The 15,659-nt window shown below is 46.3% G+C and overlaps 1 protein-coding gene and 1 non-coding gene across 2 annotated transcripts in view; both read right to left on the reverse strand.

Annotated features, from left to right (window-relative positions):
* Positions 1 to 1,768: 1,768 nt before the first annotated feature.
* Positions 1,769 to 1,840, reverse strand: TRNAT-CGU. Its single transcript has one exon. It is a non-coding gene; the product is annotated as a tRNA-Thr (tRNA).
* A 4,961-nt stretch (positions 1,841 to 6,801) lies between these two features.
* The window catches only part of RAB11FIP4 (RAB11 family interacting protein 4), a 118,246-nt gene continuing 109,388 nt past the window's right edge, over positions 6,802 to 15,659 (reverse strand). The window contains exon 15 of the mRNA XM_041485820.1: positions 6,802 to 14,566. Coding sequence (XP_041341754.1) covers positions 14,450 to 14,566 — 117 coding nt within the window. The 3' untranslated portion in view covers positions 6,802 to 14,449. The remainder of the gene's footprint in view (positions 14,567 to 15,659) is intronic.

Consider the following 15,659-nt stretch of genomic DNA (forward strand, 5'->3'; position numbering starts at 1 on the left):
ACAAGGGCAGGATGGCACACACAGAACTGCCTGTCCTGAGCAGAAAGGACCCCGTCGTGGTGTTGTTCCAGAGGTGAAGAATCACAACAGCAATCCTGGGCCAAGGCTTTCCCGTGGGCCTCTCCCTGGGAATTCAGCAGGAGCCTGTGAGGACCTTCCTCACAGACACCCAGGAGCTAGAGGGACTATTCCAGTTCTGCAGAGACTGAAGTTAAGCAATGGTGAGCTGCCTGGATGTGTTATGGCCACAGACAAGAGCGATGCCAGAGCTTTATTAAAATACCTGGTTCACAGTCCTGGGTTCATGGCACACGTTTGGGCAGGACCTGACTGCTCGAGTTTACAGGATGGGAAACCTGCTGCAGGGAGAACCTCAGTTTCACAACTGGTTTCGACCAGAAACAAACCCACAGAATTCTGAAAATCTCTGCAAAAGCTGCAAGATGGCTTTTGAACCAATAGAAACATTTCGGTTTGACATTCCACTGTGAAATGATGTAGGGAAAAAAAAAAAAAAATCAAAAGAGGGAGTTTCAAAGCTGGAACTTTCGTCCTCAAAAGCCTCCAACAAAGGTGATGGGATTTGACAGCGCTCTATTTTGCAAGTAAAATAGTGTCTGCATTTTTCTAAACAAGTTCTAAACTGCATTTCCTGCTTTTATATCAAAACATACTACGGCTTGCTTTGTGGCTTGCTAATAACATCCTGCACACCATTTTGTACAGACCTCCCCAAACACCTCATGCACACACACTTCCAGTCCCTGCTGAGAAAGGCAAACAGGCTCCTGCCCAGTCAGGTCCAGGCCAAGTGTGGCACGGGAAACAGCAAATCCAGCTTTTTCTTAAGCATCAAAGGAAGCAGCAAATTGTTTCAAAGAGGCTCCTCTGCTCTGCCCAGATATCTGGCTATTGCTGACTTTGCAATACAGTGACTCGACTCTTTACATATTGCAAGCTCTCTGAAAGCAGCAATAACCAAAGTGATGTTATACAGAGGCAGCAGAAATGCTCTTGAACATGTGTCATGCTTTGCAGAGACTGATCAAGAACCAAGCAATTAGGGTAAATTCTGGTATAAACGGTACAATCTCAGGGAAAGGGGGGTCAGACATTGGAACAGGCTGCCCTGAGAAGTGGTGGAATCGCCATCTCTGAAAAGGTTAAAAGCTGTGGATGTGGCAGTTGAGGACACAGTTTAGCGGTGAACAGGGCAGTGCTGGGTAATGGTTTGACTCGATGATCTTACTGGGCTTGTCCAACCTTACCAATCGCATGATTTTAACTGCACTAAGCACTTGCTTATTCCAGGATTCGGCCTGTCTATCTGTGAGGAGTACATCAAACCCAGCACGTACAGAGGAAGCACCAGCAGGAGGATTCCTCACACCGAGCGCAGCATCACAGCGCAAACATCTGCTTTGTTCCAGCTGTGATTCACCCAGTTCAGGACACAGGTCCTGAGGCAAAACGCCGAGAAGTGTCGTCTGCAAGTGCTTTCTGCATCTGGGGAGCTGGGGGTGACACCGGGGCTCCGGGGGATGCTCACCCACGGGCTGCACGTACCACCCAATCTGTTCTGCGGCACAGACACGCGGGACTCGGGGACACCCGGCCGGCCGCACGCTGGAACTTCCGTCGTGATCCGCAGCTTCCTCGCGGGGTCCGGGGCCGGATCACCGACACTGATAGCAAAAACGAGCCGCAAACGAGGCGGCGTCCGCGGCCTCCCCGCGGCTGAACTGTCAGCGCACCGCGCTGCTTCGGCAGGCACGGACGGGGTTCGAACCCGCGATCTTCGGTTTACGAGACCGACGCCTTACCACTTGGCCACCGCGCCCGACGGGCTGGCTGCACCCGGGGGGCTCCCGCGGACACGTGCGGCCGCGGGGCGGAGCGCCGGGAACGGGAGCGCGGGCGAGCCCTGCCCCGCCTGCAGAGCTCGGCATCCCCTGCCCCGTGTCGCTGCAGCGGCGCTCCTCGGAAAGCCCTTCCCGGCGCCGCCACCCCCGCCGTGTCCCCGGTGTCCCCGAGCGCCGCTGCTCCGACGCCGCGGAATCCCCGGTGAAGCTTTGCTTTCCTTCCTCTCGGTATTTCTCACGGCAGAGGAACGCGGAGCATCACTGCGAAATCACAGGGCTGCCTCGGGAAACAAACAGCAGCTGTTCGGAACGAGGCAAGTCCTGCCAAGCTCACGCACACCTCCAGCGCTGCCGCTCGGCCGTGCTCCGGCACCTGCTCCCGGTTTGGGGCCGGGGAGGGTCCCCCGGGGCAGGAGGCAGCCCTGCGGCCCCGGCCCGGTGGGACACATCTCCCGGGGCACGCACACGGGAACGGCGGGGACTGGCCCGGCACGGCGCAGTTCCCTTCCGGCACTGCCACCCGCCTCCCTGAGAGCCAAACAGCGGCGTTTCCACCCCTTCCCTTGGGACAGTATCAGGCAGTCGATGTTTCCTGATATTCAAACTGAATTTTCACTTTTTACTTCAAACCCATTATGTTCTGTTTACATAGTCAAATCATAATAGCATAAATCATAAATACAATACTGCATTATTAATATTTCCTCCTTTGGGTTTCCAGCTACCAAATATTTAGTCTTATGGCTAACACTTGGTTAAAGCCCAAGAAATGAATCAGCTCTCATTTTTATCACCACTAGCTGTAGGACAGGAGGGAAGAATTTGAAGGTTGTGGTTTTGAACTATTATTTAGCTTTGAACTGAAATTTTTCATCCTGGTTTTTAGTTTTGAACCAATGTTGGGCAGCAGAAAGTAATCTGGTATACACACTCCTCCTGAAACTACAAGCCAAACGAAACAAACAAAAAGCAAAAAAATCCAGGCACAGTTAGAACCAATCTGACACAGAATCACTATTTTCACTTTATGAATTTGTAACCAGGCCCCACTCTCTGCTGAATCAGATCTGAGTTACACAACCTTTATTACAGGGATGCATCCTGTGTTCACAATGTGCTCCTTGCTCAAATAAACCAACCATATGAGGTCTGATCAACTCATTCCAAAGAGAAACAGTTGCTTTCCCGAGGGTCCCATTTTTAGGGTTCATATAAATACCGCAGTGAACCTATCCAAAAAAGTAAGGTTTACTTTTTGAGGCTATGGTAATTTGGGAAGTCAGGATCCCAGTGATATTCAGATCCTGAAAACAGCAGGACGGCAGGAGCTGCTGGGGTTGCAGAACTCACAGAGGTTTTTCAGCCACATCCTGCACCCTCTGGCCCTGGACTTTGCATTTCAGGGCAGTGAAACATCCCTGGGCACAGGACAGCCCTGGCAAGGCTCCTCCTCCCTCCCCAGCTCTGGCAGAGTGATGGGAAGAGCCTGGCTGTTTTCTGCTGCAGGGAAGCTCTGCTGTGCCCATGGCCCAGCCCTGCTGCTCCCTGGAATGCAGCCCTGAGAAGGGGCTTCAGGGCTGCACCTTTAATCCAGATTTACACAGTATTTCCAAGAACGAAAGCAAGCCCCTCTGCTGCTTTTCTTCAGGGCATCCCCCCATTCACTGCTGAGCACAGCCAGAGCTGAGGGACAGGCTTGGACAGGGGTCATTTCTCTGTTGTGTGGGGCAAGTGCTCAGGCTGACCAGAGGATTCCTAAAGGGCTGAGAGCAGCTCTGCCCAGTGACCGCTCCGGTTTCAAATAAAAGCCTGAGCACGTTGAGAAAAGCCACAGGGTGGCCAAGAGAGACGGTGCTTCACAAAACACAACCAGCAATTTTCTCCAGTACAGCAGGGAGAGAGCAAGCACAGCCTTTCAGCAGCTGAGTTCCATTACCTCTGTTGGTGCCACAGCCCAACTCCTCTGTCTTATCAGCAACAGTTTGTACTTGAGTCGTAACCCCTGTTACGCACTATCACATCAAAATACAAACTGCATCCTTGTCTGCTAAGGCACAAAGATCCCCATGTGATGGAAATTCAGATTTAAGCACCATGCCGGAGGACATACTGACATATGATCATTGCAAAGTCATTTAAAGATCACCATTAACCCAAATAGTTATACATCTGGGACAATCTTCAATTTACTGGTCATATGCATCCAAAAAGCAGTTGGCTCTAAGGACGAATTTCACCCTGAGTTACGCAAGCTACGAGAGTCCCTGCTGCACTGCATATGTCAAAAGGCATTTAGAATGGAGTGACACATCCCAAATCCCAGTCTGCCATCAGAGACTCAGGACAACACTGAAACATGGGCCATCATGAACAGTGAACAGAGCAAGGGAAAACACCAAAGTCAGGGCTTTGAGACTGCTATGCTGAAGAAAATGTGTCAGCCAAGACAACCTGAGCAGATCAGAGCCTGCTGCCAGACTGCAGGAGTTGGGAGATGTACTCCTTTGGTGCTCCCATGTGATGTATTTCCTCTTTGTAACAGTTCTCTTTGTCACTCCCCAATTCTCTTGCAATCTCTTTCCTACTCTGCTACTACCCCAGTTAGCCTCTGTCTGCCTCCAAACCCACTTTTCCCCCCTGATGATCAGAGCAAGGCAACTGTCACCTCCCAGGAGTTCTGAGCTTTAATTCCCAATTGCAAAATGACCGAAGGGCCTTGCGTCTCTCCAGCCCGGTGAGAACAGCATAACTTGCTAGAAACTATTACAGACTTTGTGATACGTGGTGGGGGTGATTCCTGCCCCCAGAGTATCACGGGATTTGCTTTCCCACTGTGTCATTCTCATGTACTAGCAAGTGACTGCTGTGCAAGTAGGTCAGTAGTACAGCACATTAGACTGAGCTGCTGAGGTTTGGGAACAAAACTGCTCCCTGTCTCTCTGTGAAGTGGTTTAGCATACACAGTAGGGAGTTTTCTTTGAGCATGCTGTTATAAATCTGAATATCCAACATGTTATTGCTGGGAGGAATCTGGGAACAGGGAGCCTGAGAAGATAACACATGGTACGTTGCTCCATGGATTATTTGTACAGTATCTGCTCTGATTCCCCAAATATCTGTACCCACTGTGAGAAAAGCTACCTCACAGCCTAATGGAATGGTACTCTAAAAGACATATACCAGGTTTAGAGACTACTGTCAGTCAAATGAAAGCTATTTGGTATAGTATGATCACTTGAAGACCATCAAAATGTTTTTGAAAGGAAAATATTTGCCCTGCAAGGCTGAACTGACTAGTGAAGTCTTTTCAAAATTCCCTTTCCTCTTCTGCCTTGCTCCAAGCCCAGCTGGAGGCAGAGATCTTACCACCTTAAACTCTGCTTTGTATTTTAAATTATATGCCATAGGCTTGGTTCCCTGGCACCCTTCACTATCTTTCACACAGGTGCAAAATGGTCACATTTTGTTAGCCCAAGGACATGAGGTGACTCTGGAGGTGCAGGCTGGGTGTGGGAGCAGCATCTTCTCAGGAGTCAAACTTCAAACCCATGAAATTCCCTGTGGAAACACATCCCTGAACCACCTGCACCCTGTGGCTCTGTCAGGGTGGGCTTTACTGACATTCCCAGGCCAACCCTGATGGTTTAATCCGAGATGCTGTCGGGCAGCTAGGACAGGGTAGGGAATTGCACTGGGCTGCTTGAGGGGACACCTCACCCTGGAGTGTCCCCAACACATAACAAAAAGGCTCCATTTTTCCCAAGTAATGAGCATCCAGCATTTCTCTGGGCTGACAGTGTCTGCCCCTCTGTCAGCAGCGTTTTCCCAGAGCACTGGACCCCTCTGTTGGGCAACGTGCCCACAGACACCAGCTCAGGACTGGCTGCCCATGGGGACCTGCCCATGGCGCACTCCCCTCCCTCCACACGGATCTTGCAAAAAGCAGCCTGGAACCTAAGCTGCTCCTCACTTGTTATTGTTTTGACTCCAGCAGTTAAAATAAAAGCCCAGAGAAGAAGCCAGGAGGTCCGGTGGCTCTAACTGGAGGTTAAAAGAAAACGTTACCTCAGAGTGTCGGTCGAGCAGGCCCTGGGTGTGCCCTCCACCCTCGCACCTCACGCAGAGCCTGTTCCGCCAGCGCGGGCCGTGGCGAGTCCTGGCCTGAGCCCACATCAGGCTGAGGGTCTCCTCTGGTCCGCACACCTGGCACCTGTGACAGGTCCTGGCTCCCAGTCACGGCCAGAGTGTCCCAGCACTGTCCCGGTCCCTCACGGACAGAGCCTGCGGTGCTGCTCCCAGGATGGCCCCCAGGTACAGCCGGGAGCCTCGGCCTCTCCGGGGGCCGCCCACGGCAGAGTTTTCCCTCAGGACTCTCCCGGGGAAGCTGCTGCCTTCGGTTTAGGTGTGAAACTCCCCTCAGCACGTGCCCTGGGGTGGTCGCTGCTGGCCATGCCAGGTCAGACTGCCCCAGCAGCAGATCCCCCAGGACACAGCTCCAGGCTGGGCCCTCCCCACAACAGCTCGCTGCTCCTCAAGGAAGGAGCCACAGCAGTGCTCATTAGCTACATGGGTCAGTAAATAATTGTATTTAAGTCACATAAAAAGGTTGGTGTCAAAAAGCTGCAAAGAGCTCCCAGCTGGAGTTCCCATCGATTGAGAAGGGCAGCGCTGTTGGTGGAGACATTAATGGGTTGGTCCTGGGAAGTTTGGGCTTGGAAATTTAACACAATGGGGATGTCAGGTAAGGCATGTACTGAGCAAGCATCTTCCCCGTGCCATCTGTGTAACTTATGCAAAGTTAATGAAGCTGGTGTTTGGGCAGGTGAGAACAGAACTGGGCAATCCTTCTTTAAATGAAGCACAGAAAGAGACATGGACCAGGGAGGAAGGTAAGTAGGGACACTAAATCAGTCACCCATCACAGACAATGCTTTAGTCATGCAGGGAAAGCAAATAATTTATTTACATATCTGATTGTACATTACAGCTACCTGAAGGATTCACATCAGCAAGGACAGCTTTATTGTCCCCAAAAAGTATTTCAAGAAAATACAGAGAAAATAGTGTAATGGCACATTGCAACAGTACTGACATCACTTCACTGATGTTATAAATTACAGAATGAGATTTAAAATAGTCATATGCCACTTCTGCTGGCTGCTTTTTTTTCAGTAACAATGGAGCAAGAGAACTTTGCTCATTTTCATACCAAGCAGCCTTTGAAATAAAAAATAAAACCACTCCTGGCTTCTAAGGCAGCTTCCTATTCTGTGAAATGGGTGTCAAATTCAGTCAAAAAATTTCTGCTCTGTGAGAGTGGAACATATTCTTTTATAGATAAAAACTTTGGTTTTTGAAAGATTTAGGGGATATTGATGATTTTTTCCTTGAGACTTACCACAGTTTATTATCTCACTCTCTGGGGGCTGGTGAGTGGGGTATTGATAAACAAGGTGTGAGAGAGGGAACAATTGTAGGATCTCATCACATGAGCAGGGTCAACACTCCAGAAATGAAACCACCAGCTTGAGAAGAGGTTGGAAGGAGGGAAGGACACTTCTAGCACCAGGGCTCTCGCTGCCACTTACAGATGTTCAGGCTCACAAAGCATCTGCACAGCTTCCCAAATGCTGTGGGAGAGTGCTGTGCTACAAACCCCAAGGGAAAGAGTTTGTTCAGCATCTGCCAAAATGTGAAGAGCAAGACACCCAATCTCTCACATCCGCAAGAGGAATGCAGACCCAGGTCTGTCCTTAGGAAACACTGCCACAGAAGCCAGGCAGGGAAGACAAGGAGTAACTAAAGCATTTTAGGCACTCTAAGATGGAGAGTCTATCAATTGGTAATGCTATTTCTTTTTCCATTTCAACGGTCAAAGTAAATCACCTGCCTGATCCCACAAAAATAATCCCAGAACAGAAATTAACCTGAAATGGGCAATGTGTTCAAATGAGGTTTTGGTCTGGTGCCCATTTCAAGTATAAAAGGAAGCAAATTTGCTTTAATGGAAATAAAAACTATAATCACCAAGTCAGAACTGTAACATTTAATTAAGTGTTTTATTATTTTGAATTAACTTAAGCCAACAAGTGGATAGAATTGGTCTCAAAACAATACTAAAACAATAAATCTGCAGAGTGTGTGTGACATTGCCTTACAAGAGACCAACCATCTGACACAACATTCCTAAAAGAAGACAAAGAACTGCTAATTATGTTAAATTTCATTTGCTACGTAGTTTAGACCATGACCTAGTGCTTCTAAAAAAACCTGTACAAAATGAATATTTTTTACATCTCAGAGGCACATGAATACAAATCTGATCTATTTTATATATACACATGTACATTACAAGAAACCAGATGATTAAAGAAGTGTATATAAAAAGTGTCCAAAACCAGATGATAAAATGTGAAAATAAAATGTATCCTCACAACAGAGAAGTAAAAGGCACAAGTACTAAAATATGTAACCATGCAAAAAAGTGACTAGTCTGTGCAACAGAGAAAAACAAATGGCTCTCACAACTGATTTTACAGTAATTCTCAAAATGTCTCAGCATTTAAATATATATCAGTGCAACATTTACTGCCCTGTAGTGTACTGAAGTATTCACAGGATACTAAATTCTTGGTTCTCCTTCTGATGTCCTTTCTCCAAAGTCAGAATAATTTAGCTATGGATAAGGTAGTAAATAAATCAGGGCTGATGCTGGGGAGTGTGAGTTCACCGCTGGGAGGAGGGGTGTCTGCAGCCCCCTTGCCCCTGCACAGATGTCCCCCAGAACAGTCACCTGCCACCCCTCCCGGGGGCTCCGAGGGGCTTCCAGGGTATCACTGTGCCAGAACAGTGACAGCAAAGCTGACAGCTCAGGTGTCACAGCACCTCCATTCCAGGGCTAAGGTGTCCAAATTACACTGCAGAAGCCCGTGTTTGTTAATGTTTTCACCAGGTTTAAAGTTTAAGTAAAAACGAATCTGTCTAACAGTATGTTTGAGCAGGTACTACTCTTGCAGCCGAAGGAAAGCCCCAGACTGAAGCCAGCAAGCTGAAGCGCAGGTGCCGAGAGCACCGGGACCGTCAGCTGGCTCCACGCTGTGGCAAGCTGCGGCAGCGTGGCCCTGCCTGCAGACCGTGCCTGCGGATCCCCACGGGCTGTGCTGTGCCCTCTGCGACGTGCTGGCCACGCTGAGCTGCAGCCCTGAGCCCGCAGAGTGTCAGCAGAGCGTGCAGTGGGACACCTGCACAGAACAGACACATCCCAGGGATCCCTCACCTGGATCACCTTCAGCTTTACTCACAGTACCTGCTTGTATGCCATGAGAACCAGATACGACGTTTTGTCACGTACATGAGACACAACCACAAAAAAGGCAAGGACAGGACTGGCCTGGTATAAAGACAGGACTGAAATTCTGCCTTGGTAGCTAAGGTCACACTGAAGCCAAGAATATTGAATTTGTCCCTCCCATCTGCTCAAAGTGCTGCCCCAAGGCACACAGACACCTAATGGTGGCTGGGGACAAGACCAAGAATGTAAATGTCAACAGAATGCTGAGGCGCCAGAAAGAAACAACTCTCTTGCACACCAGACCAACTCCCAGTGCATTATGCAGAATGACAGGATTCAGACCCAGCACTGACTGCAATCTTCATCAAACTCTAAAGCTACATGCAGAGCTTCATTAACTAGAAACCCATGCATGACTAAACAGCAAACTGCTCCTAGGATCATTATTTTGAATTCAAAAATACTGAGATGCAAAGGAACAAAATGTCAGACCTGTCGTATTATGTCGTCTAAAACCAACGAGTCATGACTTCTTGACAATGTTTCTTGAGTAACAAATGACAAGAATATGAGCATTGCTGCTTACAGTAGGAGCTGCTCAGTTAAAGTCTGAGTCAAGTTTTCACTTAAATCAGTATAAGCCAAGCCACTGATTTGGCAAGTGTTTGATCAGCTGCTACTTCCTTCCTTCCTTGGAAAAAAATCCCTCAGACCACACCATACAGTATTTGTTTTAAGAGAAAACCACTGCATATTCACTACCATTAAAGAATGTAAAAAACCCATTCTTTTATTTGTAAATTCTAGTTCTTAGACTCATCGCATGTCACGGGCACTATGCTGCACAGAGCAGTGAGCAGTGCCTCATGTAGCAGCCCGCAGTGTGTGTTTATATATCAGCTTCCAAGCCCTCATTTACAAGCCAGATTAGGGAGCCTAAATACTGTCGGTCTAGATCCTCTCTGGAGAGCAATGCAGTCCTACCAAAGTAAATGGAGCATTGCTGCACTCAGACAGCAAAATATTTGTTGATACACATCTTTGAGAATTAATAATGCTGTGCTCAACTCCCTACAGAGCTGGCTGAGAACTATCTGAATTTTTCCCAAAGACCGTGAAAGGAAAGTTGGCAACAAAAGTTCTGTTGGATGCTGGGTTTCTTTGAAACTTCCTACATATTTGCATATTTAAAATTCCTTAAAAATAGATGGGATAGTTACAGTTCATCAATGTTGCACTTAAAGAAAAATTCTTTAACAGCTTCAGTCTTAAATAGAAGCCATTCAAAAAGCTGAAAAATCGTCTTTTGATATCAAAGCGGTTTTGAATCAGCATCATTCTGAAATGAAAACTAGGCAGCAGCTGAAGACTGAAGTCTGGAGGGAAGCAGCCAATACCAGAAAAATTGTGAGAGACTACATTTCAGGTACTCTTTAAGTGCAAGTTTTGAAAGAGGTTATTTTTCTGCAGAACCTTGTGTAGAATTAGCCTGACCAAGGGCAGCTTCTAGCCAAAAGCCAGTCTTTTTTTTTTTCCACTGTCCAGAAATACCTGTAGTGGTTTGCAACAGGTTTGACCAGAATATCATTTAGCTTTTCAGAATCTAAGGTCAAATGAACCAAGGAACAGATCAGGAGACAGTAACTGGGACTGTGTGCTTTCCCAAAGGTTAAATATAACCTTGGGTTTGACACTGGAGTGTTTACTGCATCTGTGTATTGCTAGAAGGAGATGATACCCCATTTCTGTGTCTGAAGTGATCTACCCAGGGAAGGGAGGCCCTTGTTCCACCAACAGTAACACTGACAGAGGCAGGCTGTACTTTCCTGGCCAGCCTGAGAGCACAAAGGATGTCCACAGCAAAGAAGTAAGAAATTTATCAGAGAACAGACAGCAAAGTTGTTGCAAATGGGGAGACACTATCTCCTGTCTGTTCTGCCAGTGCCTGACACTTGATCAAAATATGCACTCTCTGCAACACTGCTATCAGATTACTCTTCTCCCTGCCCCAGTGAGCCATCAAGTGATCCTTTATTACCAAATTACCTGTATGTCATAAAACACAGACTTCTTTTCTGGGATAAAAGGGTTCTCCAGGGCTTGAGTTGCAAGATGAGTTGGTCTAATATCTGCAGTTACTCAGTCTAAGAATGCAATTGCTAATTAGTATTTTTAGAGGTGGATACCTTAGAGGAAAATATATCTGCCAGTGAAATGCCTCTCCCACCTCCAACTCACATTATTTGTCAAACACAGTAATTATCTGGATATGACTTCCACAGTAACAGATGGCAGTATCACACCAAGGGCCCCACAGGAGCAGAAGGACACCTCCTTTACACAATAAAACACAGCTACAAACACCACCAACATGGTGGTAAGACATCTCTTCAAATGCAAACACTGGAGCAAGGAAGAGTTTCTAAATACTCACACAACTGGGTACAGAGCTGAACAAGAAGTCCTGCAAGTTTTAAGACATTTCCACTGCTGAGTAACCTTGGCTAGAACATTCCTTTTGGGATATCAGCCAGATTCGGTGACTACATGTCACTACTAGTGACTGTTCACCTCCTACATATAATAATCACAGAAATTGCAAAAAACTTGGCTCTCATTATAGTAACGTCTTCTGTTCAAGTCTACAAGCTTTGCTTCCAGTGCAACAGTCCTCAACATTTGCTGATGTTCCAGCCTAATGGGAATGGGCTTTAGATCATAGAAATTTTGAAGCCGAGTCCAGTTTACTTAAAAATAATTAGGGGAAAACATTCAGTCACCAGCCTCAGATGCAACAGCTTCACTCTAACTGAAATCCACTGCCTGAGAGCAGGACAGCAGTGCAACACAGTCAGCTCCAGAAGCAGGGCTGCTGTGTCACCCAGCCCTGCTGGTCACAACAGGTTTGCAACAGCCTCCTGACAGTGTAGAAGAGTTCTCTGTGGCCTGCAAAAAGAATAAAGTCTCTGGCACTACCCACAAACAGCACCAGGCAAAGGGAAATGCCATCACTAAAGTGCAAGTGAGGAGTCCTGCAGGCAGGAAGCACCGAGCTCGCTGAACTGTTTCTCTCCCACCTTCTGGGCAGCACATCCAGAAGCAGCAGCAGGTGGGAAAGGTGGATGTGTGGGGTTTCCATGGGGTTCCACCTACTTTCTAAACAAGCAGAAGCTGCTGCAGTGTTGCATCCTACACCATTCCCAGGTGGCAAAGGAGTGGTCTTTAAATCCTCCAGATTACTCCAGAGCCTCAGGAAGCCAGCCCTGTGACATGACTGTTTGAACCAGAGCGTCCCATTTCTCCCAGAGCACTGCAACCTTTGTGCACCGGGGTGTTGTGTCCCTCAGTCATTCCTCTGGTTCCTCTCTCTTTCCACTTACTTTACACCTGCCTATGCAGATACATAGAAACAAACTGGTTTTATTTTCTTGCCTTCAAGAAAGCCTGACTTCAGTACATCCCCTGCTTCCCATCACTCCAGTAACACATCACTGAAGGCAAGAGCACAGAGATTGCAGAAAAAAAATATATATTTACATCCCTAAATGAATACAGTTTTATGTATTCAAATTCAGGAAAAATGCATCACATATACATACCGAGATACATCAAGAGAATACTAGGGGCAAGACACTGCCAACAGCAAGAAATACACAGAAAAGCACAGTCATTGCTACTGTAACATTCTTCTGGGAAGTGTATTCAATAGAGGAAACATCTCTATGCACTGGGGAAAGCCAGATACTCCGGCTGATTTTTCTGTGCCAGTTGGTGTGAATCAAAAGTGTGAAATTTTTACTTTTAAAAAAAGTGCATGGAATAAAATTTACTTTTAGCATTCAACTATCCAAACAATTCCATAAGCTCCTTATATAAGCTACATTATTAATTAAAAACATCCTAGCCCTACAGTATAGATCCAGCTCTGGAGAACACAGGCACATGTTGAAGTCACCCCTATTTAAGGCAGCATTTAAGCATAGGCTCAGCTTTAAAGCTTAATGTTCTGTCCCACTGACATCCATGAGCAGATGCAGCACACGCTTAAAGTTAAGCACCTGCACAACTGCTCATCTAAATTGGGATGTGCTCCCTACTCAGAGCTTTGGATATGCACGTGTGTGCTCAGTCTGGACTGGCAACTCCTGCAAGATGAAGCTTTTTCTTTTTCCTGCCCCATAGGTAGAAGCCACTCTGTATCAGACTGTCCTCCACTGCTGCGCCAGGAACCAGCTGTTCCTCTGCACAGCCTACCCAGAAAATGCCATTCTCAAAGGAGTGCAGCTGTCTGGGGTGGGAAAGCAACTCAGCACGTCATGTCGAGGGCTGGTCCTCCTCCTCCCCCTAAGGTGAGATATTTCATGCAAATATTTTTTGTTCTGTTTCTTTTTTCTTTTTTTTTTTTTTTTAAGAACTGGAATGTGTTCCTTCAGTGAAATCTTTAAAATCAGGGTGAGGGGAAGGGGAAGAATCCCAGAATTCATCTTAATGGCCCATAATATACCCCTGAAAATAGGGGAACAGATTTGAAACCTCTTTGCCTCAATGCTACAGGAACCCTGGCATAAAAAAACACACATGCACACACACTAGATAGAGAGCAGGCTCAGAGCATCTGAAAGCAGGCTCCAAAGTGATCTTACATGAAAAACACTTTGTGTTGACAGTGGCAAACAAATGGATGGTGATTTTTCATAAGCAGCAAAAACTCTGCAGTATCTTCCTTTCCTTCCCATTTACTTTGTGTCTTTTCCCAAATTTTGTGGGTTTTTGTTGTGTTTTTGTTTGGTTTTTTTTTAATCTGATGTGTGGTTTAAGTACTAAAACTAAATCAAATAGGAAATTACACAGTCAGCACCAGTCAGGAACTGAACCTGGGTATGTCAATTGGCTGGTGGTACCCAAATTCTGGGAAGAACAAAGAAAAACATTCTTGCTCCTAAAGTTAGGGCCACATCCATATGTTTCCATTGTCTATTTTTACCTTTACAACTAGAGGTAGAGTCATTTTGTCCAGTATCTAAAACAGCATGATCCAGTTATATTGTTATTACATTAATATACAGTATCCATCTCATCACAGGTATTGAAAGTGCATGGAAAAAGTCTAACCAAGCCAATTCAATGACAAATAACAGTGTACCAAACATCATATAAACACACCCGTGCACCCACACTCACACCTAGTGTGTATTATATAATTTATAGATTCATTTACAGTATCAGAGTGCTGCTCAGATCCAGTGGCATGTGCAGAAATATCAGGCAGTTGCTGCTTTTCCTTCTCATATTCTCTTCAATTCTTTATTTCCAAGATAGATGGATTGTGGTCCAGGATTGCCAAAATTATCTTGTCCATATACTGTCGCAATCTGTAATTTATCTCTTCCTGTTCTTTGAGGGCTTCCATGAGCTAAAACACAACATTTCCAAGTTACTCCTGAAATATTCTCAGTAGTTTATGTAGCAGCCTGAAACTGAGACAAGTGAGAGACCAGTGCCTGCTCAGGATCACCAATTCCTTTTGTGACAGGTTTTCTAACTCCAGCTCCTCCCTGTATCTGTATTAGAAACAATTCTGTATGTTACAGATCTTTGCTATCAAAGAAGGTGGTGAACAGTCATCTCCAGGGATCTTCTGGCAGGTCATTTGAAACAAGTTCCCCACCTAACATGCCAATCCATCCTGCATCATACCATGGATCAACTGCTTCATCTCAGAGCAAGAGCTTCATGACACTCAATTTTTTTTCATAACTACTGAAATCTAAAAGTGTTTGCATGAAAGGCTGATGAACAGAACAAATATTTCAGTGTTTTGCACCAGGAAAATTATGTGCTTCCTCTGGATCATGTGCATACTCTCTCTCAAAAAAAACCCACTACATACTCCACAAAAACAACCCACCTGCTATTCCATGTTCTGTACTAAATACATGTGTTTCACCAGATTTTTGGGCTGTAGAAGGCCCCTCAACCTCTCTACAGATGAAGACTGCTTTGCTTTTTATCTCAATGTTTAATGCCAAACTGAAAAAGCTGTCAAGGCATGTCAGAGCCCCTGATCCTCCTAAAGCTCATGTTACTTGCCTGTCCATTTTCATAGGGCTTCACAGAAGTCCCACCCTGAATCTGCAGATTGTTACCTTTGTTCTGATCATGCAGGAAAAATGGCACAATGGGAACAGTTTGTGCAGGTCTGTGAGGTTTTGCTGAGTCTGGGCCACAGCTTTCAGGTACTTTCTTCCTTTAAAAAGGGAGAGTGCTGGATACTCCTCACATGAGCCAGAGCCACGAGATTTAGAGGGACAAAGTCAGATTTTTCTTGACAATAGCAAAAGCCAGTTTGCTTTTACCTAATTAGAGCTCTACAAGTAAACAGCCTTTCTTCACAGTACTCTGGTTCAGCAAGAAATGAAGTTCTCAAATATATAATTCAAGGGCCTTCACTTCAAGGGCCTGCCCAGGAGCTAAGACTGACAGGTCTTAGTACAGACTGGGTAAAA

Source organism: Pyrgilauda ruficollis, unplaced genomic scaffold, assembly GCF_017590135.1.
Source record: "Pyrgilauda ruficollis isolate IOZ18807 unplaced genomic scaffold, ASM1759013v1 scaffold72, whole genome shotgun sequence".
NCBI classification, from domain to species: domain Eukaryota; kingdom Metazoa; phylum Chordata; class Aves; order Passeriformes; family Passeridae; genus Pyrgilauda; species Pyrgilauda ruficollis.